The following is a 27,096-nucleotide window of genomic DNA, read 5'->3' as shown; positions in this document are numbered from 1 at the left end:
GTCAGGCAGATGGGCAGCAAGTGTGTCAGCCCAGCAACTCCCCATACAGACCTCCCTGCTTTGAGTTGAAAATACCCCTGCCGGGAGGCCTGGCTGGATGCGGCCCAGCTTCCAGGGACCTACTCACCCAAGCCTCCTCCCCACATGGGGCATGGTTGGTTTCGATGGTCCAAGCCTCGGGGTCTCGGCATCCATCCCCTGGGCCCCCTGTGACCTCCTCAGTAGACATGGGGCAGACCCCCGGCCCATCTCCTCCCGCGGCAGAGCACAGCCTTGCACATTTGTCAGCGCACAACCCCTGGGAATTTTCAAGACTTCCCCAGGGAGGGGGCCTTGTCCACGAGGATCCCTCCCGCACACCCTGGAGTCCAGCTGCTGGTCCTCCCCGCTGAGCCTCTCTTATAAGACTCGCGGCAGAGCCAGTGTCTGCGCTGTGGATGGTCCCCACCTCTTCCCCCTTCCCTGTAGAATCTATGCAGAGCAACAGGGAGGGTCCCCAAAGAGCCCCCATCTGCTGCCCACTGAGGCCCCTCCCAGTGCCCCCCCCCACGCAGACACGGAAGGTGACCTGGACGGCAGAGGCAGGTTGATTGGGTGAACACTCACGCTTCCTTTCTCCCCGGAACAGCGGTCCTTCCCCGTACATCACCTTGCTACGCCATCCAAATCCAGCACAGAGAGGATAGGGAAGCCCAGGTCCTCCCTGCGGGGTCGCGATGCCTGGCATCTGAGAGGTACTGCTGGATAAAGACCTTCCGTGGATTATCGCCTGCGATTCCGCAGGTCAACCCCGGTGGCTGTATCACCGATATCCTCATGTTACAGACAGGGAGCAGACACGCCCAGCTCGGAATCCTGCCCTAGGTCTTGTCGTGGTGATGAGGAAAGCTGGTGCTAACATCCAGGTAGTCTGGTCAGCGATAATTGAAAATCTATTCCATGGCATTTATTAAGCATGTGCTAAGTGCCAAGCCCTGTGGGATACGTCCGTGGACAAAGCTCCCAGCATCCATGGAGCTTTCTGTTGGAGGCCTTCCCTGGGCTGTGCTTCCACCCACATCCTCCCAGCGCCCCGAGGCTGTGAACGGCTCTACGAGAGCCCCGTGTTACCAAGGTGGAAGCAATCTGCCCGAAGCCCCAGAGCTGGAGGCCCCCGCTCTCTGACCCCTAAGCCGGTGTGCCTGGCCATCAGCTCTGACGTTACCCGCTGCCTCCAGCTCTGAGTCCTGCACTTTCCCAGTGTCCCGGGTGCCGGGAAAACTTGGGCTCAAGTTCAGGCTCAAATTGAGACCCCATTGTCTATTTGCCATGGAAGATTAGGTGCTGTGGACTGAATTGTGACCCATAGGGATTCATATGTCGAAGCCCTAACCCTCAATGTGATTGTATTTGGAGACAGGGTGTTTAGGAGGTAATTAAGGTTAAATGAAGTCACAAGGGTGAGGTCCTAATCCGATGGGATTGGCCTTACAAGTAGAGGAAGAGAGCTCTCTCTCTAAGCCTGCCCAGAGGAAAGGCCATGAGGACACAGTGAGGAGACAGCCGTCGTCTGTAAGCAAAGAAGGTCCTCACCAAAACTGAATCAGCCAGCACCTTATTTGGAGGACTTCCAGCCTCCAGAACCATGAGAAATAGAAATAAATTTCTGTTGTTTAAGCTGCTCTGCTATGGCGTTTTATTAGGGCAACCTTGAGCAGACTAAAACATTAGGCAAATCACTTAATCTCACTGAGCTTCACGTTTTTCATACGTTAAACGGGAATGTCAGTACCTGTAAGAATTAAAGATGAGTATTTAGAAAAACATTTCGCACAGTGTCTGGCACACACCTACCTGGTGCTTAGCTGTTATGCACAGCTATTATGATTAGACTAAGGGGCACGCCTCATCTCTCACAGCTTTCTATGTCCATAGCTCTGGCTTGGAGGCTTTGGGGATCATGACCCATATAAGAAATTCATGGAAGCATAAGAATTGCTCACATGAAGCGTTATTCACGAAGCTAAGCTTTACCCTTACCATGTGCAGTGCACTCTGACGCTTTCTCCTCTATAGCGTGGTGGTTTGGTTTGGTTTGGTTTTTTAGCGCAGGTTACAACCCACCAAGTTTAGCTCACAGCCCTAAATGGTTACATCCCAAAGTTTGAAACACCCAGAGCAGTGGGATGGGGGGAGCAGCACCCCCTCCACCCCCAGGTGGGCAGGATTCAGGTGCCAGTCGTGCAGTGCAAGGTCTCGATGAGACTTTAAACCCAATCTCCACCAGCTGCCACCATAGCACAATTTGAGGGTTATAAATCATCTCACACTCCAAAATGATTCTACAAGCACTCTGTAATTATCTTCATTCCCATTCTGTAGATGATAAAACTTCAGCTGAGATGACTGGCAAGTCTGGGTTTTCTGACTCTGCGTCTGGTGCCCTTCCCATCTCCATAGACCACTGACTCGTAGCCACAGCCTTAGACCCACCACTCTGATGCCTACTTGGACTCCAGAATGTCCCCAGGAGTCAGGGTTGAACCTGGATTAGGACGTTTTGATGGTGTGGACAGTTCAGACACGCAGAGCATGAAGAATATCAGCAGAGCTGAAGTATAGCATCACAATACACACCCGCATCCTGTATCTAAGCTCTGCCCCCACCTCTGGACCCCTACCCCCTACTCAACCCATGCCTGCCCCCCATCCTTCACCATCACCCTGCCCCTGACTCCCACCTCATCCCCACCATGCAGTTCGACTAATGCAGAGTTGAACATGACCATCTCACTGGGCAGGGGCGGCTCCCTTGGATACAGCTCTGGGTCAGGAACCAAAAATGCCAAAGCTTTCATGACCCTAAAAAAAGAAAATGTGACCCAAGCTTCCTATGCAGCCGCCTAGGAAATGCTTTACCTCCCCCTCCCATTTGCTACACGGATCCCTACAGCTCCCATCACCCCTGCAATGTTGTTCTCTAATGGATTATTTTAATTAGCTCCTTGGCAGTGTTAATAATCAAAACTTTTCCAACCTGCCAGGAGCTACGCAGGTGGAGGACAGGGCTGGTTCTAACTGGGTGAACACTCGTCCAGCCCCCAGTCCTTCCCAGTCCAGGTGGTGCTTGGCACCTGGAGGCCCCCGGCAAACGCTTAGGGGAGTGGACTGCACCACCACCTGTGCGATCTCCGCCCCCTCCCCCTGCCACGGGCACCCCGGCACTGCGAGCAGAGAGCACTCCTGCCCCGGGGTCCTCCCGTATTGGGAGCCCCAGCGTCCTGGGCCTGCTCCACTGGCCGGTCCCCTCCCCGATCCCAGCCCAGAAACCATTCAGCAGCCTGACGAGGAGAGGAAAACCCTGCAATGACTTTTACACTCTGCCTGCTTTCCTCTGGGTCTGCAGCCTTAGGTCTCTCAAGACTCAGTGTGCGCGGCCGCTCAGGCTAATCCTTCTCCCCATGATGACAAGCAACTTTTTGGCCATGCTTCTTCTCTGTAAATGGGCCGTTCCTAAAATTACACGGCCTGGGTGACCTGCCCGCCCCTCCCGGCCTACCTGTGTCCTGGTTGGTAAGAAGGCCAGCCTCACCCTCTGCAGGGTTTTCTGGTTGATTGGCTACAGGCTATGGCTTTGAAAAATGTACTCAATATTCCAAAGAAATCCAACCCAGTTTCTGTAAAGAGCCAAATACTGTTGAATCAACTCTATGCAAATAGCCGTTGCACAGCTCAGCAGGGTCATTTGGCTCCGGCCCCAATAGGTCTTCCGCAGGGCCTCTTCCACGGCTCTTTCTGCTGACACGGCATCTCCGAACCGCTTGACGAAAGCCATGAGCATCTTGCTGGAGGTGTATTGGCAGATGGTCGTGGGGCATGTCACCCATGGGGAAGACCTCAGAGCTTCTCATCTGGCCATTTTTTTTTTATTATTATTTATTTATTTATTTATTCTTGGCTGCGTTGGGTCTTCGTTTCTGTGCGAGGGCTTTCTCTAGTTGCGGCGAGCAGGGGCCACTCTTCATCGCGGTGCGCGGGCCTCTCACTGTCGCGGCCTCTCCCGTTGCGGAGCACAGGCTCCAGACGCACAGGCTCAGTAGTTGTGGCTCACGGGCCCAGCTGCTCCGCGGCACGTGGGATCTTCCCAGACCGGGGCTCGAACCCGTGTCCCCTGCATTGGCAGGCAGATTCTCAACCACTGCGCCACCAGGGAAGCCCATCATCTGGCCATTTTACAAATGAAGAAACTGAGGCTTCCAGAGGCGAAATGTCTGCACAGTCACACACTTAGTCAGGGGCACGGCCAGGGCTGGGACCCAAGCCCACTGACACCTTCCCTCCCAAGACTCCCTCTGGGGATCTGTCCCGACGTTGGGCAGCTTTGACTTCTCCTGTCCAAAGGAAAGATCGTTTTCTAAAGAGCCAGCCGGGTCCCAAGCAGGACACCCCCTGAAGGACTTGAAACGCTCTTGCTCCCGATGGCAAACCCCACTGGGTGTCCCCAGCAGACGCTATGTGACACCCCAGGGGAGGTTTGGGGGCCCCATTGACTCGGACTCGCCTCCTGATTTCTTCTGCACATCAGAACCAGTGTGAATTTGTTGCTTTCCAGACCTTAATCAGGACGGTGTGTCCGCCCAGACCCTCCCCTGTGGGCGAGGGCCCTGCTGCCGCCCTGGCTGAGCCGCCGCCCTGGCTGAGCCGCAGCCCTGCCTGCTTTGCGAGATCCCAGCCGTTTCTGTGACCGGGATACGCTCCCCTTTTAGGGGGTCAGTGTGCTTATCCGCGGCTGCATTTCTCACAGCACCCCCTTCCTCCCCTGGGACCACATAGTTTTTTCCTTTCTTGCATAATTTAACTTTCCTCCGTTTGGGCTGAAAATCCTGCCCCTCGTTACCCCACCTTCTACCCCAAAGCTCCTATCAAAGCAAACACCCTGATGCAGACAGGGAAGCGGCGGGAGGGGCAATCCTGAGCTGGGCCAAGGGCCTCCAGGCCGCGGCCCCAGGGGAGGGTGTTCTTGGGATCCTGCTGGGGGAGGGGACAGGACTGACGCCTGTCGACTAGGAAACTACACGGTGGTTCTCAACTGGAACCACCTGGGAGCTTAGTAAAGGATCCGGGCCTGATGCCACCCCCAGAAATCCAGTCACCTTGCTGATGCTCAGAGGTGTCTGGGTGGTGGTGCGGCCCAGCTGAGAAGCGCAGCCTGAGAGGGTGCAAGGTGGAGGGGGCCCCAGAGGCGTCTACACCGGGGTCGTTGTGAGATGCAAGATGAGGCCTCAGCCCCCGAAGCTGAGCGCGTTATTTTATGTGGATGACGTTTCTCTGGGCAAAGCGTCCAGAGCTTTTTATCTGATTCTCAGTGGGTTCCATGTCCCCCAGCAGATTAGGTGTCCCCAGTGCTGTTCACACGTACCCCTTTTGGTGGTTCCGGATCCGACGCTAAGCCTGTGGGGTTGACAAGCCTAATGGATGATGTGCCTATTTCTATAAAGACACTACACGCGTCAAAAGTTAGATCCACTCAGTGTGGTCACATTGACTATTGCATGCTGCTCAGAATCTCTTCTTGGTACTACCACGTGCCTTTGATGAATAAAAAATGAGAAATGAACTATTACTTAATGCACTGTGTTTGATAGGCAGAAACCCTTCAAAACATAAGACCCGTGGGGAAAAGTAATCAAAGGGGCCCTTGGTAGTTATAGGTTGGGAACCACTGGTCTAATACATCCACCTTGTTTGAGAGATGAAGAAACTGAGGCCCAGAGAGGTTAAGGGACCATCTTTAGGTCACATAACCAGTTATGCACAGTTGAGACCCTCTCTCAAGCCTCCCGGGCATGCTGTAGGGGCAGAAAGAATATGTGCAGAATATTTTGCTGGAAACCCTCACTTGACACAATCCTGTTGACCCAGATGGAGGAAATTCCTCACTGGTCATGGAGGTTATGTGACCAGAGGTAGCCCACGCTCCAGAGAATTAGAAAGCCTATTGTAGTCCAGGATTTCATCCAGCCTAAGATACCATCACTTGTAAGCTACACCATTGTTTTCTGTACCGCAAGGCAAGAGTGCGGCCAAGCGTGGTTGTAAGATGCCATCAACCATAACATGTGTCTGGTTTTGGAGATGTTAAAATGTGAGAAAAAATATGTGCCGTGGAATCAAAGGAGGTGGATTCCATTTGGAGCTGTGCGACGTCCTTCCACCTGGTTCTCTTAGCCGCTAGAGGTGCTAAGGGGGATGAAACGCCCCTTAAAGGAAAACAGATGTATCTAAAAAGCAGGAGTGAGTAGGGGAGAACGCCCAGCCCAGTGTGTGCGATCCCAGGACAGAGTCCCACATTGGCCCTCAGCAGACCTGGGTTTGCATCTCAATCTCGAAACTCTGGGCGGGTTTCTGTGGGGGGAGGGGGGCGTGTGCAGGAGGGTGTCCTCTTGAGCACGCTCTATTCTCTCCAGCCTCCATTTCTTCATATGCAAAAGAGAAAATGCCCGCTCCTGCCTGCCTGCCCTAAGCCTCCTGAACTATTGTGGAGCTCGGAAGAGAATGTGGAAAGTTGAGCCATGGAGGCGCCTGGTGCAGACCCCGCTGAGGTCTGCGAACGGCAGGCGGGTTATACAGAGTCATCGGGGCAGTGGGACCGAGCCCACTGGGGCTGCCCACCTTCAGCCACACTCAGGACCCCCTGAGGGAGCACCATCCCCCATCTGAGAAGAACTCATCCTCAGATGAGGCAGGGAGGCTGGGGGCCAGACGGACCTCTGCCTTCCCAGGAGCAGGTGGCAGATCTGGTCACAGGTTCCGGGGTCCTGCCCCCCCCAAACCCTGGGCAGACACCCCTGCTGCTCACCATCTGGCACCTCAGGGACACACACACACATACTTTGCCCAGGATCACAGCCACAGAAAGGGTCATTCAGCCTCACTGCAGAAGGAACAGGGCAGCTGTATTTCCCAGGGTCCCTTCCTGGGATCAGGGCCGAAAGGGATCAGACGGTCAGCAAAGAGGACACCTCCCCCTCCTGCTCGGTGTCCTGCCATCCCAGAGCGACTCCAGCCTGTGCAGCGTGTGTCCCTTCCTTTGGGGGGCAGCTTGGCCGAGCCGCAGGCCCGGCCTCCGAGCTGGGGCTGGCCCTGCCCTGCGTCGCCCCGCAGAGGCGGCCCTCGGGCAGCTCCCCTTCCTCTGTTGGCCTCGTCCTCTGTCTGTAGAGCAGAGATGAGAAGCCCAGTCGCGCTTCCCCCACAGGCGATGAGAAGGGGGCTTGTGAAAGTGGCCCGCCAGTGATGCAAGCCGGGGAGGAGCGCTCGGGGTTGGGGGCGGGGATGGCGGGAGGGGGTCCCCACAACTGGAGTGTCCCTGCCTCATGACGGGGACGCACAGGCATCGTGGTGGGAAGCACGGGACCGGGAGTCAGACCTATATCCAAACTCTGTCCCTGCCTCTCCCCTCAACCATGGGTAAGCCTCTGTTTCCCCATCTACAAAATGGGCAGCCAGACGCTTCCCACAGGCTCCTCAAAGGACCAAATGAGATGATGCACGAGAAGGGCCTCGTAGGGGGTGGGTGCTCAGACCCGGTGTCCCGCAGATGGGGGGTGCCGCGGTCATGGCCGTGGGCGTCTGGACCCTGGTGGAGAAGAGCGGCTACCTCGGCGTCCTGGCCTCCAGCACCTTCGCCGCGTCCGCCTACATCCTCATCTTCGCGGGCACGCTCGTCATGGTGACTGGCTTCCTGGGCTTCGGTGCCGTCATCCGCGAGGACAGGAGCTGCCTCTCTGCGGTGAGTGCCTGCCCGGCCCTGCCCAGCGCAGTGGGCAGAGGGAGGGCCACCTGCCCAGGGCTTCTGAGAGCCTGCCCCCCTGACCAGGCTCTGCACTGAGAGCCCACCCGGTGACACTGGCCCTGGTCTTGGAGGCCTCGGGAAGGCTGCTATGGTCTCCAGGTGCTTGGGACCTAAGCCAGGAGGGCACCCCGGAGGTGGTGGCAGCACTGCTCCTCCCCTTTCTCCTCCTCCTCCCCCCTCCTCCTCTTCCTCTGTCCAGATTTTATCATGGTGATTTTCAAAAATAGGCAAAAATGAAAAGAACGTTACAATGAAGCTCCAGGTCATCACCCAGACTCACTGCCACCATCTCAGAGCCAATCCTGTCCATCTGCACCCTCCCCCGCTCCCCGCCCCCCGCCCCACCCAAGACCCCAGACATCAAGTCACCTGTAAAAATTTCAGGGTGTACCTCAAAAACGTAAGGATCCTTTTTTTAGAAGAGGTAATGACAAGACCATTATCACACCTAAAAACAATTAACAGTCATTCCTTGATATCATGAAATAACCAGGCAATTCCAAATTTCCCCAATTGACCCATAAGCTGTTCTTTTTTTTTTTTTTTTTTTTTTTGCAGTTTATTTGAATCAGAATCTAAATTTGTAAGGTCTATGTATTAGAGTTGGTCGATTTGTCTCCCAAGTCACTTTTAGTCTCTAAGCTCCCCATCAATCTCTGTTTTTTTCCTTGCAATTTACCTGTTGAGGGAACCAGGTCATTTGTGCTTTACTCTCTCCCCGTCTGGGCTTTCTGATGCCTTCCTGGTGACGTTCTAGCAGTTGGGTGTAGACGCTTGATCAGACTCAGGTGGGATTGTTTGGGCAGGTGTTTCATGGGTGAGGTGGGCGGCACAGGCTCCGCCTTGGACGCCCCCCTGGAAAGCTGAGAGGACACCCGCACCCCACCTCTGGCTCCAAGTGTCAGGAAAGGAAGGGCTTCACTAGAGAGGGCAGAAGCCGGAGTCCCGCTCAGGACTCCCAGACCCTCCCTCCCTCCTGGGCACCTGTTGCCAGGGCAGGCTCCCTGGGGCCCGGGTGGCATCTCCCCCTTCATCTCCCCGGCGACAAGCCCAGTGCGGGCAGGGAGGCTACAAAACGTCCGGACTCAGAAAGGAAGGGCCGGGGCTGGATTCAATCAGGTTGAGCCTGAAAAGGCTGCGGGAAGAAGCCTTGAGGGCTGTGCCCTCCCTGCCCCGCTTCCCGTGCCCATCGCTGACGTGGCAGCCTCGGCCCCCCGCGTCTGAGCAGAGAGAGGAGGGGCCGGAGGGGCCGAGCCCCGCCGCCTCTTTCGCCAGCCGTGACCTAGTTTTTAGCTCTGGAGGCAGCAGCACCTGTGCCCAGGCTCAGCGGGACAGCCCTCCCCGGCCTAGAAAAAGTCCCTAGCTCTTCTCTGAGGGTCACCCCGAGCAGGGTGCGGGCCGCGTGGATGGTGGGGGGGTGAAGGCCCACGGGGACCAGACGCCAGAGCGTGGCTTTGACTGGAGCTGTCCTTCCAGCCGTGGGACGGGCGCCCTGAGCCAGGCTGTCCCTGCCAACCGTCCCCAGCTCCCGAGTCCTGGTGAGCCTGCTGACACCCGTGATGGGACCCGTGTGAGCTGGATGAGGACACGAGACATGACTGAGGGACCGGGCCTGTGGTGTAGCTGGTGGTGAGGGGCAGGGAGGTCCAGCCCTCTGGGACTGAGGCTTACAGGGACCGGGGCTGCTGGGCCCAGAGAGAGCCCGTCCCCTGCATCATCCGTGACCCCCTTTGCCCTGCTCAGCCCTGGTCCTGCGGGAAGCAGGGCCTTCGCCCTGGCCTCTGGCCTCGGGCTGAGCCCTCTGGCCTGGGAGGCAAGCTGCCGGCCATCCTTCCCACCCAGAGCCCTCCCTCTTGGTTCTAAAGGAGTCCTGTGGCCCGTGGTCCCCTGCAGCCTGGGAAACAGCCCCCTGCTTTCTGCCGGGGCGCGATTATAACACAATGGGCTTGGATCACGGAGCACCCCCTTCCTCTAAAAGCAGCCCCGCAGAATCACAGGAGTCGTGACCTCTGTGTGCCAAGCCGTTCTACACACTCAGGCGTGTTAGTTCCTTTGATCCTCACGCCAGCCCCACGTTTTGGAGGAGAGCAAGGTGGGGTTAGAAAGGTTAAGCCATCAGGTCTGCGTCACACTGCTGGCGGGTGGCCGTCCCCGGGCCCCTGCTCCCACCCGCCGCTCAGCACAGCCCCTAGAAGGTGCCGTTCACCCCCAGGTGAGAAAGCCGGCCTGGGAGACCTGGGGGCAGCGAGGGCCGGGGCTGCCTTGTGGACGCTGCTCTGGTAGAATCCCCTCCGCGTCACCTGGGGAGGCCAAGCGTGATGGAGGGACGCCGAGCGGGACGGCGAGGGCAGAGACACCGTCTCCCGAGTCTGTGGACGCCTGCGCAGAGCGGCTGCCCTCAGAAGTCTGGGGGTGCAAGAGTGACTCCCGCGGGGCCCAGCTAGGCCCCAGGGCAGGAGACGGGGTGGGGTGGAACCCTAGAAGCCCTTGCCCTCATTATAGTGCAGAAATAACTGTGCACGGTCAGAACTCATCCAGGCTAGAAGTGAACCCAAGGGCCATGGAGTCCAACACTCCATCCAAGGGGCTGCAGGACCCCGGGGAGAGTGGGGGTCACCCAGGTGTTAAAGGGGGTACTCAGCGTTAGTGGCCTTTTTGGAGGCTGTCAAACCGTAAGATCTTTTCCCCTTGGCGTCTCGGAGACCAGAGGAGAGCCGAGGGGACTGTAATTGGCCGCTGTTTGCCCGCCCAGCACTGACCTCAGCCTCCCCTTCCTACACGATCCATCCGCGAGACATGTCCCACCATCTAGGCCGAGCCACTATGAAAACACGTCTCCAGCCTCCCCAGTCGCAGCCTGACCGTCACTTGGCCTGGGGACCACCCCTGTGCCTGGGGCCAGGCAGAGACCGTGCGAAGACTTAGGAAGGCCAGGGGCTCGGGCTGGCCTGTGGGCCGGGAGCACACCTCTTGCCCCACCCTTCTGAACTTCAGAGGGTCAACAAACAGATGGGCCTTCTCGTCTCCCTGGGCCTGGAGGCAGGCCTGGGGGGCGCAGGGGCTGCTGGACAGGCAGGTGTGAGATGCCGTCCTTCTTCTCAGCCCCACTTGACCCTCCTGCCTGCGGTCACTTCTAACCCGCCCAGAACCGATGAGCTCTCTGGCCCGACATCGCTAACCAGACACATCAGAGAGGCACCAGGTTGAAAGTGAGGTCAGGAAAAAGCGCGTGTGTGGACACACACACACACAGCCACCCCGCCGCCAGGAGCCTGGGGATGAGGGCTGACAGACAGCAAACCTGGAAGCCTAGCGTCTTCTTCCTTTGCTTTTCCCCCGCCCGACCCGTGAAAGAACCAAAGACAGACCAGGTCCAAGGACAGAGCACAGGTGAGGGGGCGGATCCTGAGGAATCCACATCCTGGCCCATTGGCCTCTGAATTACTGAGCATTTGAATGTTTAAGCCAAGAAGACGGCTGGAAGACTTTTCTTAGGTTAACACAAAGTAGGAATTTTAAAACCCATGCTCCCATTTAGAGGCAAGAGGGATACTTAAGTCAGTTTAAAAGTGTTCTGTGGTTCCTGGAGCTTCTTCCTTCCTGGTCTCGTTTCTTTCTTCCCCCTCCGTGTCTAACTTCCTTTTGAAATCTTTAATCAGCTAAATGGAGAAACGCAGTGAGGGTAGCTCTATACAAAGCGCTCCCTAAAGAGGAAAGGGGAAGATGAAAGACCAGGCATCTGAATGATGTGTGTCCAGCTTGGATCAGGAGGAGGGAAGGGCTTGACATCAAAAGTTCCCCGAGAGCTGCCTGGCGAGGGCGGTCCAGCTCCCTCGGGCCCAGCATCCATCCTGGCCCGAGCCCTTCCCCCAGCACATCTGCAGCCCCTCAGAGTCACTTTCTCAAGAAGGAAATGTTCATCGGGGACAGGAATAGCACATCTTCGCCGGTGCTGAAATGATGATCAGCGCGGAGCCAGAAATCTGCAAGGGGGAAAGGGAACAGGGTTTAAATTATTCACACCAGATCTTCTTTTTTAGCGCAGGCTGCTTGAGAGAGCCAGATAATTCAGGCCATCTCAGCCCAAGGCCGATGACCAGCACAGATGCCACCCTGATCCAAAGAAAGGGATATTTGTAGAGTTTGGAATATGGGCGCTGAACACTTTTATATCTTCAGCCAGATGAAGATTAGGATAGATGGTTCAGGCTCGACTGGTCTTTGTCAGGGGTTCTTTTCTATTTAGGGGATGGACTCAAAGAAGGAAGTTGTAGAAAGAGTTTCTGAAAATGAGGGGACCCCAAGTTGCAACACTTCCATCAGATACATCCAGACGTGGTTAACCGAAGGAGGAAGGACTGCGGCTGTAAAGCAGTTCGTAGCGCATCCCGCCTGGCCTGCCTCGGGACCTCTGGGAAGTCACCCGGCCACTCCCGGCCACCTTGGTATCCCCATCCCCGTTCAGGGGTGAGGAGTGAGGAGGAGAACGAGACAGTATTTTAGCTCTTAGGAAACGAGTCACCACATTATATAAAGATCATAAAGTGTGGCTATAATTATCATTTGCATCACCATCACCAGCTCCTTTGAGAAGGAGCCTGAATAAACGGAGTTATTCTTAGGCCCGTGACTCCCAGGGTCCCCACAGCTCGCTGGGCCACTGTCTCTGTAGAAGCAGGGGATGGAGGCGGCGTGGAGGGTGCCCGGGTCCCCTCGCCCAGGCCTTGGACCGTGTCCTCCCCGGGCTGGTTCCTCACCCACACGTTACTTTGCCAGGGCCCTACCAGCCACCCAGCCGGGTGGTCACAGCCTCGTCTGTTGGTGGTACTCTGACCTTCGAGTCACTGTCCACGTGCGTCAAAGGAATGGGTCCTGCAGCCGAGGCTTGGGGAACCCCAGCTCCGCCCCATCGGAAGGAGAGGGCCGCTCCTCATCCGCTTGGCGTGGGCAGGAGGACCCTCGCCAGGCTCCTGGGGAAGCAGGCACAAATAACCTCAAGAGCCATCCTGGAGATGCTGCACGAGAGCCCCCGCGGTCACCCCAGCCCGCTCTCCCAGCAGGGGCCTGTCGCACCTACGCGGGAGAGGCCCTGGGCTGCACGTGGCAGCCTGATGGATGTGACCCCTTCCTCTCAAGGCCCCGCAGATCCTTCCCCTCAGCCTCCTTCTTGCTGGCCTTACTTGGTTCAGGGGCTGCGCAGAAAGGGCTGCCAGGCGGCTGAGGAGTGAACTCCCCACCCTCTCCTCAGCCGCAGAGAAACAGACTTGCCTGAGGTCCCGTGGCCCTCACCCCGGCTTGGTCCAGGCCCTTCCGCTGTCCCAGCCGGCACGGTCCCCTTTTCCTGGACACCTCCAACACAGGGAGTGGACACGCACCCTCTCGTGACTCGGGGCCCGTCGTTGGCGTCCCAGGTGAAAAGAGAAGCAGGGAGGTGAGAACTGGGGACAAGTTACCCAGCTGCCTGCCACCTGGTGCACTGGGAAGTGGAGGGCGGGCTGCAGGGCGTTGCGGGGTGCAGGGGTCGGCTGTGCACCGAAGAAGTGCTTCGGCTGGGTTGGAGATGAGTCTACCTCAGCTACGTGTGGGTGGGTGATCACCCCGCAGTGGGGGCTGAGCAGGTCTCAGAGCAGACTGACCTCGGAGAGGCAGAGTGTGTGTGGGTGTCTGTGTCCCTTTGCATCTGTGTGCCTGTGTCTGTACTGTGCGTTGCAGAAGGGCAGGGATGGTTGGTAAACGGCATCTATTTGCGTCCCAAACCCCGGAGTTGATTGGGGGAGTATCCTCTGCCTTTCCATCATTCGGCTTCCTGCTTCCTTTCCTCAACAGAGTCTGGGTTTAACCACGTCACCGGGAGGGGACGTGCTCTGGTCCCTGTCACCTAGCTGGGCACAGTCAGTGCCCTGATCACTGAGCCCTTCAACGGAGGAGATCCTCAGAGCAGGTGATCTGGACAGCAGATAGTCCTTCAACAAATATTTGGAGGCCCCGGGTGTATGCAGACGCTTTTCCTTCCCAGTATCATTTCACTCCTTACGTTAACGTTAAGACAAACCCTATGCCACAAGCACGCGCCCAGCAAGGAAGGCCTGGCGAGGGCTGGCGAGAGCTGATCTGAGAGGAGAAGCTCCCCCCCCACCAGCGCCCATGTAGGCAGCTGGCAAGGTTGTTGAGAGCAGCGTTCCTGCTGTACTCTGACGGGACTCCTGGAAGGACGTGGCTGGCGGGGGCAGCTGGGCACTGCCCCCGCTTTGCTTTGGCCCTGCAGAGCTGGTCTCAGCTCCTGTCCGGCCAGCATGAGCCACGGGTGCAGGCAGGGGGCGGGACCCACCTTCCTTCCTATCAGTGAGGTGAGTGCACCGGCTGATCCGAACCCCTTGGCAGTGGTAGCAGCGCGTCACAGACTTGGGGCTGCAGGCCCCTCCGCCACTGGCACCAGGACGGGAGTGGTGGCTGGACAGCCGTCTGGACACGCTGCCCTCGTGTCGGGTCCGGGCACTGGCCTTGGGACACGGGGTGCCCTCTTCCATCTCACCGTACATCACACGGAGGCTTTAGGGGTGCTTAGAATCAATGGAGCATAAGAGCAGGAAACAGAGAGATGGCAGTCAGGTGTCACCTTTATTCCTAGTGAAGCTGAGGAGAGTGTGTGGCTTTACACCCGTGTCCAGAAGCCTCAGCAACTCCAGCTCTGGGGAGACACGCGTACACGCCTAAGAAGGGTACCACTCAACCCACCGTGCGGTGGCGAGCAGAGAATGTGGCATCCGGAGGACAGGCTGGCCCCAAGGGGAGGGAGGGAGGCCCGCTGGCCAAGCAGATTGGAGTAGCCGTGAGTAAGGATGGGGGGAGAATCCGGGTGTCCTTCTAGAGGTCCCTGCAGGGAGGCAGGAGGCCAGGACAGAGGAGGCTTGGTCCTGACTGCACAGACGGATGCAGCTGTGGCACCAAGACATTCTTCCCATCTTAGCCCCACATTTCATGCAGACGGCCCAGAGAGGGTGAGGGATTCCCCCAGGGTCACACAGCATTTTGTCCCAGAGGCCAGACTCCCAGGCCAGGGCGCCTTGTGTGACATCACTCTCTTCTCTGACCAGCACCCTTCAGGGCTCAAGACCCACCTTTCCTGGGCTGCAGCAGATATAACTGATTCCCGCCTGCTTGTAGGCGCAAATCATCTACAAGGGGCAGTTTTTACAGCCAGCTACCTTCCGCCGCCTTCTCCTCTCCAATTTTCCGCAACTCATGCTCCAAGTTACACTGATGGGGCCGCCTAATTCATCCGCCTCAACAAGCATTTCCAGCACATTCCAGACTTCCTGCCCTTCTGGGCACAAGGCAGGGCGGGCAGGGGAGAGGACGTGGAAGGGACTAAGACCCCGTCTTGGCTTGGAGGCTAGTGGGGAATACGAGACACCTGTATGAAAGGACAGAGGACCATGTGGGTGGCTGACATTCCCGTTTGGCTTGATCAGAGCCCCTGACCTCTCTGAGTCCCCGGACTTTTCCTAGCCTCCAGGCTTGGCAGGAGCTCTGCTCAGCCTCCCTTTCCCCCAGTAGCCAACTCTGTCCTAGAACGACCACTGCTGGGCACCCCGGCACCCATCCCATCCTGGGGTCCCTGCCACCTGCTTCGTGCTACTCCAGCCCTTTGCACAATCTCATCTGTGCCGGCGTGAGCACAGGTGCCCGCAGGCTGTATGACGTCTCTCCAGGGCCCGTGAGAAGTCAGCCCCAAGGGACATCCAGGCCCTTCCAGGGGACTCGTAGGAGGCAGCAGTGGGTGACCTCCCCCCCCCCGAGCCCAAGTCCATCAGGCAGTGGCATCCCCCAAGTCCTTGGGCCCCTTACCTCCAGGGGAGCCTGGTCCTCATCCCCCCAGCCAGGCCCTGCCATCCCCTCTGGACCCTGCTCTCTCCGCCCACACAGCTGAACTCTTAGCAGTCCTAGCCTGAAATCCAGTGGATGCCTGGCTTTGGCTTGTGGTTCTGGAAATGTGTTCTCCTCCTGTGACCCCACAGTATGATCTTTGGACCCCCAACATTTTGGCTCGGGCATTGGACGGCCTCAGCTGCATCCTCTAGCTGTGTCCCTTGAAAGCCTCCTGCCTCCCCACGGCCAATCTGCTCCCTCCTCTGCCCTCTTCCAACTGCCCCTCCCTCTGTGGACTGGCTCTCCTCTCCCCAGCCCCGGTTGTCTTCTCTGCTCCCAGCCCCTTGGGCCAGCACACAATACTGTATTAGCATCAGACATGGGCCAGAGCACACTCTGGCATCCTTTAGAGCAGCCCAGAGCTGAAGTCGCCGTGGCTGAACGGCCTGGGCTGGGAGCCCTGGGCTGGGCCAGGAGGGTAGAGGTCACCTTCATCCTTCCAGCAGTGACATCTTGTTACTGGAATGGCTCAAGGCTCCAAAATCTACATCCTCTCTTTTCTGCACGAACAGGCGGGCAGCTGCGCCCTGAGCCCTGACAGCCTCCAGCCGGCAGTTAATTACCAGAAAATCACGCGCCCTGAGGTCACTGCCGTTTAAGCATCTGGCTCCGCCTTTTCCGGTCCGTGCTCCGAGCTCCCTGACCCTCCCACGGCTGTGATCAGCTCACACAGCCAAGCTGGGGGCTGCAGGCCAGCTCTTCTCCCCGTGACTTAATCTCGGCTGCACCCTGACTCTGCTCTCTCACTATCTCCCAGAGTAGGCCGGCTCCTCTACCCCCAGCCCCGCCTGCCTGGACACTGGGCCCGGTTTCCAGCTGTGGCTTGGTTTCCATCGCTAATCATGCAGAATGCAGAGGGGACAGAGGAGGAAAGCTTCGGCCAAGCTCCCTTCTTTGTGATAGAATCAATCCCGTGGAGAAATTCCGCAAGTCCAATGGTATAAAGTTCTTAAAATTTACCTCAAGGATGGCACCAGCTGGGCCGAGCTGCCCGCTCTTGTGGGCACCAGTGAATCTGCCCCAGAAACCGTATCTCGGCTTGGCCCCGTGCAGAGTAAATCCATCTGAAGACTCACCTTCTAATTAATCACCTAAATGTCACAATGAGGAATATTTCTGCATGGGTCCTGCAGAGCCTCTTATTAAAGAAAGTATCGGTTTGGTTCAGAGAGTCCTGTGCCGTTTCAGCTTCGTTTGGGATCTGTAGCTTTAGAAAATATCCAACTTTGCCTTCCAGTTCAAACTGTTCCATTAGAGAATTAAAGGGGAAAAAAAAAAAACTTTGGTAGATGGTACAGGGGTGGAGGGGAATGTTTGGGTCCCGTTCTATGCTTACCAGGCTGGTCCCTTCTGTGTCTGGGGTCCAGTCTGGTGTATTTGGAAGTGGCGTGTCCTTATGGAGGGCTCTGGGGGCAGAGGCTACAAGAGCTTTCTTTGGAATTCTCACTACTGGTTTCTATCAGACCAGGATTCTGGTGGTCGATTCTGGAAGGACTGGGGGTGGGGCTGAGTGTGAGGCCGGCTGCTCACAAAGCTCAGAGGGGGCTTGAGGGTCAAGGGGGAGTTGGCGTGGGGTGGGTTCCTTTCGCCCCGCGGTACACAGGGGCAGGGCAGAGCAGGAGGGCACACGGGGCTCAAAGCCTATACACTCCTGGGAGCGGGACAGGTGTGAGGCCAGTGAGTCAGGCGGGGGTCAGAAGGAAGGGTGAGGGCCGCAGGGTCGCAGTCAGGACCTTTTGGCTCCAGGAGGGCTTTGTGGAGGCCTTGACCAAGCTCACACTTGACGGCTGTCAGCTGCACAGCACAGACGTGGTCGGAGCAGCGAACACCGGCAGGGCCCGCAGAGACCAAGGTGCAGCCCTGTGTTCACTCTCGGGGTGTAGCCCAGCTGTGCGGCCCCCAGACTCTCAGACGGTCAGGCCGGGCTGAGTAAAGCGAAGGGGACAGACGTGGGCGTTAGAGCTGCGGCTATGACCCCAGCACAGGCGTGAAGGCACAGGGCCCTTTGCTGGGGGCCGGGGGAACCTGCCCAGGAGGGGCCGCACCTAGCCTGCCTGGCTGGCTCTGAGGGCTGGAGGCTGCATGGGGGCCGGAGAGAGACCCTCCTGTGCCTGGGTTTCCCCTCTGTCTCTTGTCACCACCTGACACCCGGCATCCACCTAACCCTGCCCCCCACCCATGCTGTGAGCTCAGCCAGCCCATAAGCCCACCATCAGCCGTCAGGGTGACCCAGCGCGTGAGCACAAAGCTCTGCAGCCAGAATCCCCGGGTTCAGTTCCAGACTCAACCATGCGCCGGCCACGTGGCTTCGGCCAGGCTGTAGGCTCTCCACACACACGTGTGATGCTGGCGCCCACAGAGCACTGTGATGAGCGGGGCCGTGCAGGGAGCACCCAGCGTGTGCGCTTGGGGACCCCCCAGGTGGGTAAGGCACTGATTCTGCCCGGCAGGGCTAATTTGGGGCTTTCAGGGGTGTTTCGGTGGAAGGGATGCTCTCCACTGCTCCCACTGTAGAAGACCTGCCTTTCCTCTGTTCCGGAGAAGGCAGCACCCCCTGAGTTGGGTCATCACCTGCTAAGCCACAGGCCAGGAATTCTGGTGGTCTCTTGGGAATGGTGGGCTCAGGGTCCGGTACGTCCTGACTTATACTGAAACATGACCTCTCCAAATTACTCACAGGGGATCTGAGAGCTTTTCATTGACTTTTGTTCAATAATTCCAAACCCACACCAGACCAAGTTTAAAGCGGGTAGCCTGTAGCTCCAGAACCTACCTCTTCAGGCTTCCCAGAATCAACCATTATCTACAGACTTCAAGAGCCCACCTCTCCCCAGGGACCCACCCGGGGGCCCCAGGGCACAGCCAGGCCAGCAGCTTTCTCTCTGCGCCCCAGGTCCTAGCGTGCCCTCAGCTGAAGCCTTGCAGGCGTCCCTGATCCTCCCTTGAGTCGGGGTGAGCAACTTCCTGCCCCAAAGTTGCCCTCCAAGGCAGGTACAGGGTAAAACCCCTCACCTGCTTCTGTCCGTGTTGTTTCAGGCTTCTCAGGAACCAGAGAACCTTCCTCAGATCTTTTTTGTCATGTCTCCAGTAGTGCATACGGGCACATATGCAAATCAAGCCCCAGCATCAGCCTTAGAACCTGAAGGTAAATGTGTAAATCAGAGTTTCTCGGCGGCCTTGGCACTGGCCTTGACATCTAGGCCAGATCATCTTTGCCGTGGGGCCTGCCCTGTGACGGTGGGAGGCTTGGCCGTGTCCCCATGGCCTTCACCCACTAGGTGCCAGTAGCACTCCTTCCCCGACTTATGACAACAAAAAATGGCTCCAGACATTGCCAGACGTCCCCTGGGGGCAAAATCGTGCCAGGTGAAGAACCACTGGTATAAATGAAATGAAAGTAACAACTCCACGCCACCCACGGATCAGAAAAGGGTTAAGCTGCTGCCCCCACGTGTGGGCTGCGTGCTCTGGCCAGTTCCCCGTCTCACAGGCACGCTTAGTAAGAAGCGCACTTGCAGATCTTAATCCAGGGCTGCTTTCCAAGCATCTAGACCCAGCTCGGCACCAGGCCCTGCGGAAGAGCCGGAGGAACCTGAGACAGGGTGCCTGTTCCCCAAAAGCTCACGGTCATCCTAGAGAGACAGCACAGTAGCACCAGAAGCAGGCTCCTGGGAGCAGTGGGTGAAGTGACGTCCCTCCCCCCCACCCCGCGGAGGCCACGCCCACACCCGGGGCTGCGGCGTGAGGCACAGAAGGCAGGCAGGGGGGGACCCGGGTCTGGGGGAGAAGGAGCAGAGCGGGAGTTCTTGTCGGGACGCGAGGCAGGTGAAGCGCTGCAGGCATGTGGCTGGGGCCCAAGGGCGGGCTCGTGGAGGCCGTGGCGGAGCTGCGTGTGGAAAGCCAGGCAGGCCTGGAACTCCAGGCAGGAGAACAGGGCAGAGGCGTGGAGGCTGGGAGGCTGGGCCTGCATTCAGGACTGTGCGCGCAGACAGCCCCCCTGCACTGTGGGGGGAGATGATTTGGCTGGACCCGGGGCGTCAGGGGAGGCTTGGTGGAAGGCAAGGCGGAGGGCAGAGGCGAGGCGTGTTAGAGCTCAGGGCGCCACGTGGCAGAGCCCTCCAGCCCGGCCCCACTGCCCAGGCTCCAGCCGGCCAGCTCCAGAAGCCAGGCTGCCAGGATCCCGGGGCGGCAGGATCCCAGTGAGTGGGGACTGTCACCCCGAGCTCTGTATGATTCAGGGCCTCCCCCGCGCAGGTGAGTCACACACCTGCAGCCCTCCTGCCGCTGGAGCTACTGCCCAGAACCAGTGGCCGTGCCCACCGACCACCCAGCCGCCCTCCGTCCCGCGGAGCCCAGCCCGGCCCTGACCCCCCTCACAAAGGCATCTTTACGGCCGGCCGGAGCTCCTGGGTGGGAGGGAGCGTCACAGCCTCTCGGGACCACCCTTCCCCTCCTGACGACTCCGGCAGGTTGGGTAGTCTGTTTGATGCCTGCTGATGCGTCAGAACAGCTTTGAGGGCCTGGCAGGTATTCATTTAGCCTGCCATCGTGTCAGGATGTGGCTGGGTTCCCCTCCCTTCCCATCAACCCTCCTCCCCAGCCTGGCTTCAACAGCACCTGTGGCAGCAACGTCCCCGGAGCAGCACGACACTGCCACGTCTCCAGGACCACCCTCCCACGTGACCCGCAGCTGGAGGGGTGACGGAGAGGAGCCTCGGCCCCCGCTGCAGAAGGAAGGTGGCCAGCGCTGCCCTCCCCCGGCACGGCCAGCGTGGGCACGCGGCGCGCACCCAGGAAGCCAGGGGAGCAACTGGCGGTCACTGCGCGTAGGGAGGAGAGCGGCCTCGGTGCCGGGCGGGCAGGGGAAGTGGAGGGGCCGCCGTGTCAGAGGAGCTGCGGGCCGGGCATGTGCCCCTGGTGGGGGACGGACAGATCCTGGTGCAGCGCTGAGCCTGGGCTAGGGGGGAAGGGGACCAGGGACCTCCACTGTGCTCTTGCCTCAGGCCCGACAGATGATTAGGCCCGGCGGTCTCCACTCCTGCAGAGACTGGGAACGCTTCCCCACATCCCCGCTTCCCCACCACTGGCAGCTCTGATGCTGGGAGGGATGGGGCCCAGTAAGATGGGGGGCTGCTGGATTCACTTAACTTGAAAGGAAGCCTGGCTCTTGGGTGGAAAGTTCTTTCTCTGTGCAGCTCCCCTGTGGGCTGGGAGGTGTCCGGGCCAGGCCTGCAGGCCCATGGACAGGCATCACCTCGGAACTGGCCCCGCAGTCCCCGCCCTGCAACTGTCTCCTTGCCATCTGTATCCCCTCCTGCCCTCCTTCCTTTCCCTACCTGATAAGCCCTGGAGTTTCAGAGCTCGCCCCCAGGCGGAGCCTTCCCTGGAACCCAGTGATCCAGTGATCCAGTGACCAGGGGCTGCGGCCCTGGCGTGGCCAGGCGGGTGGGCGGCCCTGGGGGGAAGGAGGCGGCACCAGCCAGTGCTCAGGGGGAGGGGCTGAGCTGCCCCAGAGGGGCCGCTTGCAGACAACAGTACCGCCCTCCTCTTCCTCCCCTTCCTCCTCTCCCTCTCCCTGTCCCCTCCCAGCCACGTGGGCCTGGAATGCATTTCCGTCCCCTTGGCTCCTGTAAGAGCACCCCAGGACCAAGCAGTGACACCAGGTGGGAGTGGGAGAGGGATGCAGGCCCCTCCTCCTGCCGGTCACAGCCGAGTGCACAGCCTGGAAGCCAGCCAGCAGGGCTGTGACACATGTGCGGAGCGGTGGTGAGGGGAATTTAGAGCCCCCTGCAGGGCCTTGAAGGGCGGTGCCTTTCCCAGGATCTCTGCTTTGCTGTTCCGCAGCCTTGGCTGCTGCTGCCCAGCCAGCATCAACACGCTCAGCCTCACCGGCTCTCCCCACTCCCTGAACTGCAGCCCCCTCCACCCCCCGGAGCTCTCTGCACCCTCCAGGCTTCCCACGCTCTCCCCTCCACCTGGCATGTGCTTCCCACTTCCTTCACCTGGCATCTCATCCTTAGAGATGCCACTCAGGTGTCACCTCCTCCAGGAAGCCCTCTCTGACTGCCCTCCCCGACCTGGGGCCTCCTATAGTTTCTAGGGCCTCACCCATAGTAGCATTTATAACACAACGTTGTAGTCACTTACTTATCTGTCCCTTCCACCAACAATTGAGGCCAATAATTGCCTTACTTAACGATACCTGGCATACAGTAGGTGTTTAATAAACATTGGGTGGGTGGACGGATTAATGAACTGACAGCAGACCGGTGCATGAAGGGTGGAGTGGGGAACTCCAGGCCAGCAGCCAGGAGAGGCGGGTGTGTCCAGGGCTGCTGGGAAGAGGAGGAAGAAGCTGTGAGTGATGGGAGTCCCCCTCAGCTTTGGGGAAGCATTTGTCAGAGGTCCTGAAGGGTCGGCTGCCTGCCCAGGCTTGACCCGGCCGTGACCACCTTATCTCTTCGCTCCTAGTATTTCTGCCTGTTGCTGGCCATCTTCCTTGTTGAGCTGGTGGCGGGGGTCCTGGCCCACGTGTACTACCAGAGGGTGAGTGAAGCGTCCTCCTTGTACTCTCCCCATCGGCTCCCCCAGGAGGGACAGCATGGGGAGGGGTGCATGGGCGTGGGGAGGCAGCGACATGAAGGTGGTCCTGGGCCTCGCCCGTCTGCATTGGACAAGGATGCCATGGTCAGGTCCCCTCCCACTGGGTGCTCAGTGACTCAAGGGTGATATTCGGCTGGTAGAGACAGATGACTGCACTGTCCTTTCACGCCAGCGCCCATACGACTGATGGATGTCCTCAGGATAACGATTGTAAATATTTTGAATATCACCTCGTAATCAAAATAAAAATCAACAGATACAGACAGCCCTCCATATTCATGGGTTCCGGGTCCACAGATTCAACCAATCGTAGATCAAAAATATTTGGAAAAAAAAATTCCAGAAAGTTCTAAAAGGCAAAACTTGAATCTGCCATGCACAACTTTTTTGGGGGTGGGGTGGGGTGGTGGGAGGGGGACCGTGCTGCGTGGCTTGCGGGATCTTAGTTCCCTGACCAGTCATCTAACCTGGGCCCACGGTAGTGAAAGCGCCGTGCACAATTATTTACGTAGCATTTACATTGTGTTTACAACTATTTACGCAGCATTTACATTGCATTAGGTATTATCAGTAATCTAGAGATGACTCAAAGTGTACGGAAGGATGTGCGTAGGTTATATGCAGATACTGCGCCATCTCATTATGTACAAGGGCCTTGAGCATCCGCAGAAGAGCCGTGCTAGTCCTGGCACCACCCCCCAGGTACCGAGGGACGACTGGACTTAAAGGCACCCAGTGCCTAGCCTCACCCGCGCCCCCACCAGCCTTGAGCTCTGGGGCCCCACCTGTCTCCCAGCTCTGCCCATCACACTCCCCCTAACGCAGGTCCCCAGCCTTTGCAACACCATCTCTAGGGACCCCGCCTCCCGCCCGGGGTCCCAGGTCACTGTGTGGGAGGCCTCGGCCATAGCAACGTTCAAGTTCAAGGAGCTCTAGAGTAGTGGGCGCGGCCTTGGAGCGGGCCTGGCAGCGGGCCCGTGGGTGGTTCTGCTGATGCACCTTCCCTCTCCACCCTCCTTAGCTGAGCGAAGAGCTGAAGCAGCACTTGACCCGGACCCTGGCCGAGAACTACAGGCAGCCCGGCGCTGCGGAGATCACAGCCTCCGTAGACCGTCTACAGCAGGATGTAAGCACCTGCACGGTTCCTATGTGGGAGGCCTGCCAAGCGCAGGGAGGTCCCGCGGGGCAGCAGAGGAGCCCGAGGAATCAGGCAGGAGGGAACAGCACGGACAGCAGGGAACAGCATGGCGGGTGCTGGGAATCCCGTGGGACTGTCCTCCTGTGCCACCTGCACAGGTCGCTTAGCCCCTCTGGCTTCAGTTTTGCCCCCCGTAACGTGGGGATAACCAGGTACCTCCACGAGGGCTGCTGTGAGGCCTGAAAGCGGCGGGTCACGTAAAGCACTCGGCCACGAGCCCAGTACAGAGGAGGCGGTTAGCGAGGGGCCCCCCGTGGTCACCGTACGTGCGTGAACACAGGCCCGTGGCGTACGTCGTCCACGTGAGCATCTCCGTCCCTCCTACTACGCGATAGTCAGTGACAAGCTTGGGAAAGCCAGGAGCTTCTGACTCAAGTTCAGGCCCAGGGCCTAGCTTCACTCTTGGCACACAGCAGGCGCCTAATAAATGCTTGTTAACTGGACTAAATGTACCTCCACCCCACACACCAGAGAGCCTCATAACAGCCGTGTTCTGTGGCCCCTACAGGGACTTGAGTCTCAGTCCCCCAACTCGGGGTGCAGGAAGTAAACCGTGTCCAGCTGTCCGGCTCCCCTGAGGCCCGGGCTGGCGCTCCCCACACCCCTTAGCCGTGCGGAAGACCCTGGTCTTGTTCAGCACTCACACCGGCCCCTCTGCTCAGCGCTGAGCTGGCTGTGTGGTGGCCTCTGGGACACCTCTGTGTCCGGCAGGTCTAGGGGATCTGAGGCTTCGAGGCCTGGATGGGGGGCATCTGAGCCTCTGGGAAGGCTGGGACCCTGTGCCGGTGGGGGGGTGTCCTACCTCCCTGGATGACCAGGAAAGCACCCCCTGGTGTTTTGGTGCTGCCCTGGGCCTGCACGCAGTGGTACACAGCCCCACTCCCTGGGGGACCCGCTGGCGCCCATCTCCCCACATCTTCTCCCAGACCCTCCCTGCCCCAGGGACACCCAGCGCAGTCTCCTTAAAGGACGTGGCTGAACAAAAAGGTGGTGATGGGCGTTCCTGCCACCGGCTCTCCACCCGCCTGAAGAGAAGGGCCCCGCAGAGCCAGGCTCCTGCTCAAAAGAGGGGAAGGGAGGAAATCTCGGAAGCAGAGAGGGACTGGATTGAGATCTGAAGGCTGTCCTGCGGCCCCGGAAGCGAGGGGCTGGGGGGTCCCGCCCCACCCCGGGCGTCTCCTCGCCTCCAGCCCCGTCTCTTGCTCCAGTTCAGATGCTGCGGAAGCAACAGCTCGGCCGACTGGCAGCACAGCACGTACATCCTGTCTCCAGAGGCCGAGGGCCGCCGGGTGCCCGACAGCTGCTGCAAGACCGTGGTGGCACGCTGCGGTCAGCGGGCACACCCCTCCAACATCTACAAGGTGGAGGTAAGTGCCCGTCCTGCCGGGGCGGGCAGGGGGCCCGGAAAGGGTCGAGGTGGGCGGGGTGGAGACCATACTCACTCACTGGCCACGAGACGGCGGTGGGCCTTCCAAGGTCCCCACGGAGCCCGGGGGCGGCAGCCGCTCCTGGGAGATTCGGGGACATCGTGGCACGCCCCTGGGCCACCTGAGAAGCCCACGGGCACTTGAAAGGCTCTTTAAGTATCTGGCCTCGCTGAGCTGGGTGGAGGTAGCGCCCCAGCCAGCCCTCCCTCCCCATCCTCACGCACTTCTGGGCCAAGGGGTGTGTGACCTGCCTTCCGTACCTTACAGGGAGGCTGCATCACCAAGCTGGAGCAGTTCCTGGCCGACCACCTGCTGCTCATGGGGGCGGTGGGCATCGGGGTGGCCTGCCTGCAGGTGAGTTGCAGCAGGGATTTGGGTGCGGGGGGCAGTGTCTGGAACTCTGAGGCCCTCTCTCGCTAGCTGAGCTCTCAGATCCTGGCCCTCTGCCCACCCTTGCCCCGCCTGCCCCCTCCTCCCCCATCCCCTCCTCTTCCCTCTGCAGCCAGGTTCACTCTCTTCCCCAGAAAACACGAAGGAAAATACCTGGGCCTTGGGGCCACCTTGAGCTTGTCAGGAACAGAGACCTGGGAGGAGTGGGAGTGTGGGCTCAGGTATGTGCATGCACTCTGTGTGTGCACGCGGGGGTGTGTGTGCACAGCCTGCTGGGGTCCGAGTGGGTCCATGGGTGTGTCTGCATGTACCTGGGTGTACGTGGTCGGGGCCGGATGCACATATGTGTTTAGGCGTGCTGTGCATATGTGTATATTCTCAAGCATGGACACGCGCTCATTCCTATGTGTGTGTGCGCACGTGTGTGTGATGCACGTGTGCGTGCCCCTGGGGGTATGTACACCCAGCTCTGTGCTCTGGGGATAAGCGATGCCTTTTGCTCCGTTTCACCGCTCCACACCCCTCCCCCGGCCACCACCCAGGAGTCTAGCTGCGGGCGCAGCCTCAGTTCCTCATCTGTAAAAAGGAGCTGATCGTACCCAGCTGGGTGACTAGAGGGGACGGGCGTCGTGCACATAGATCACTCGGCTCACCGCTGAGCAGACAGCAGACGCTCAGAAAATGGTACCCACCACCGTTTTATCGTTTCTACGTGGGCACAGCGTCTCTCAACAGAGCCGAGTTGTCTCCTGGCCAGACCAGCCTGCCCCCCTCACCCACACTCAGGTGCAGGCGCAGCGAGCCGGGGGCGGCAGGTGGGGGGCACTCACACGGCCCTTTCGCGCCCGCCCAGGCAGGCCTTCTGCCCGGTGCACTGACCCCCGGGGAGCCGCAAGCCGGAACCGGGGGTGGGGGGACGCTCTGCACTGCAGCTCCTGCTCCCCCGAGCTTCCCGGACACCTGTCGCCGACCTCAGGTGCTGGGGGCCTGCTCTGCGGACACTGGCCGGACCTGGGCCGCACTCTCCGTCTGTTTCCTCCTGACCTCTGATCTCAAAAGCGTGAAGCTGAAGATGAAGCAGTGAGGCCAAGGGCAGGGAGCGGGATGACCGCTGAGCCTGAGGTCAGGGTGGGACAAGTCCAGCTGTAGGAGTAACGCTGAGGAGGCCGGGTCACCAGGTCGAGGGCAGGTGCCCGCAGCCCCCCGTTGACCCCCACCAAGGGCGGCTCATCCTCCACAGCGCCCTGCGGGACTGTGCTCACGCCCCAGAGAGTGTCACCGGGCCACCGCCGGGTCCCCATCCCTGGCTCATTTTCTCCATCCATTCCGCTGCGGCGGCCGAGCCCCGGGCTCCAGCGCCCCCTGCCGGCTGGCTCTGGAGCTACCACCCAGCCTCGAGGAGGGGCTCAAACCAGGCCAGCCCCCCGGCTGCCATCCTCCGCCAGGCACCCAGCACCTTCCCCCGACCCGCCCAGCCTGGCGCTTCGGAGACCCCAGGCCCAGGAGATACAAGGCCAAGAGGTCATGCCCCCCTGTCCTCAGGAACAGGGGGAAGTCTTGCCTGGAGTCAGAGGGCCCCCGTGGTAGACGGAGCCCCCTCTTCTGTGTGATCTGGGGGAGCCGCCCGGTGCACTGACCCCCGGGGAGCCGCAAGCCGGAACCGGGGGTGGGGGGGACGCTCTGCACTGCAGCTGATTGTAGCTGCACTGCAGCTCCCT

General features: G+C 59.3%; 1 protein-coding gene and 1 long non-coding RNA gene across 7 annotated transcripts in view; one reads left to right on the top strand and one right to left on the bottom strand.

The window, feature by feature from the left end:
• TSPAN11 (tetraspanin 11) overlaps positions 1–27,096 on the top strand; it is a 64,577-nt gene that overhangs the window by 31,103 nt on the left and 6,378 nt on the right. For all 6 annotated transcript variants that reach the window (XM_036866948.1, XM_036866951.1, XM_036866949.1 and 3 more), the window contains exons 4-8: positions 7,577–7,768; positions 22,232–22,306; positions 23,385–23,489; positions 24,770–24,928; positions 25,256–25,342. In XM_036866948.1, the coding sequence (XP_036722843.1) occupies positions 7,577–7,768; positions 22,232–22,306; positions 23,385–23,489; positions 24,770–24,928; positions 25,256–25,342 (618 nt within the window). The remainder of the gene's footprint in view (positions 1–7,576; positions 7,769–22,231; positions 22,307–23,384; positions 23,490–24,769; positions 24,929–25,255; positions 25,343–27,096) is intronic.
• LOC118902519 lies at positions 17,067–21,213 on the bottom strand. The gene is made up of 3 exons (XR_005021573.1): positions 21,097–21,213; positions 18,773–18,899; positions 17,067–17,685 (listed from the first exon to the last, which is right to left on the bottom strand). It is a non-coding gene; the product is annotated as an uncharacterized LOC118902519 (long non-coding RNA).

This window comes from Balaenoptera musculus, chromosome 10, assembly GCF_009873245.2.
Source record: "Balaenoptera musculus isolate JJ_BM4_2016_0621 chromosome 10, mBalMus1.pri.v3, whole genome shotgun sequence".
Taxonomy (NCBI): domain Eukaryota; kingdom Metazoa; phylum Chordata; class Mammalia; order Artiodactyla; family Balaenopteridae; genus Balaenoptera; species Balaenoptera musculus.
This window is presented reverse-complemented; position numbering and strand designations above follow the sequence as displayed.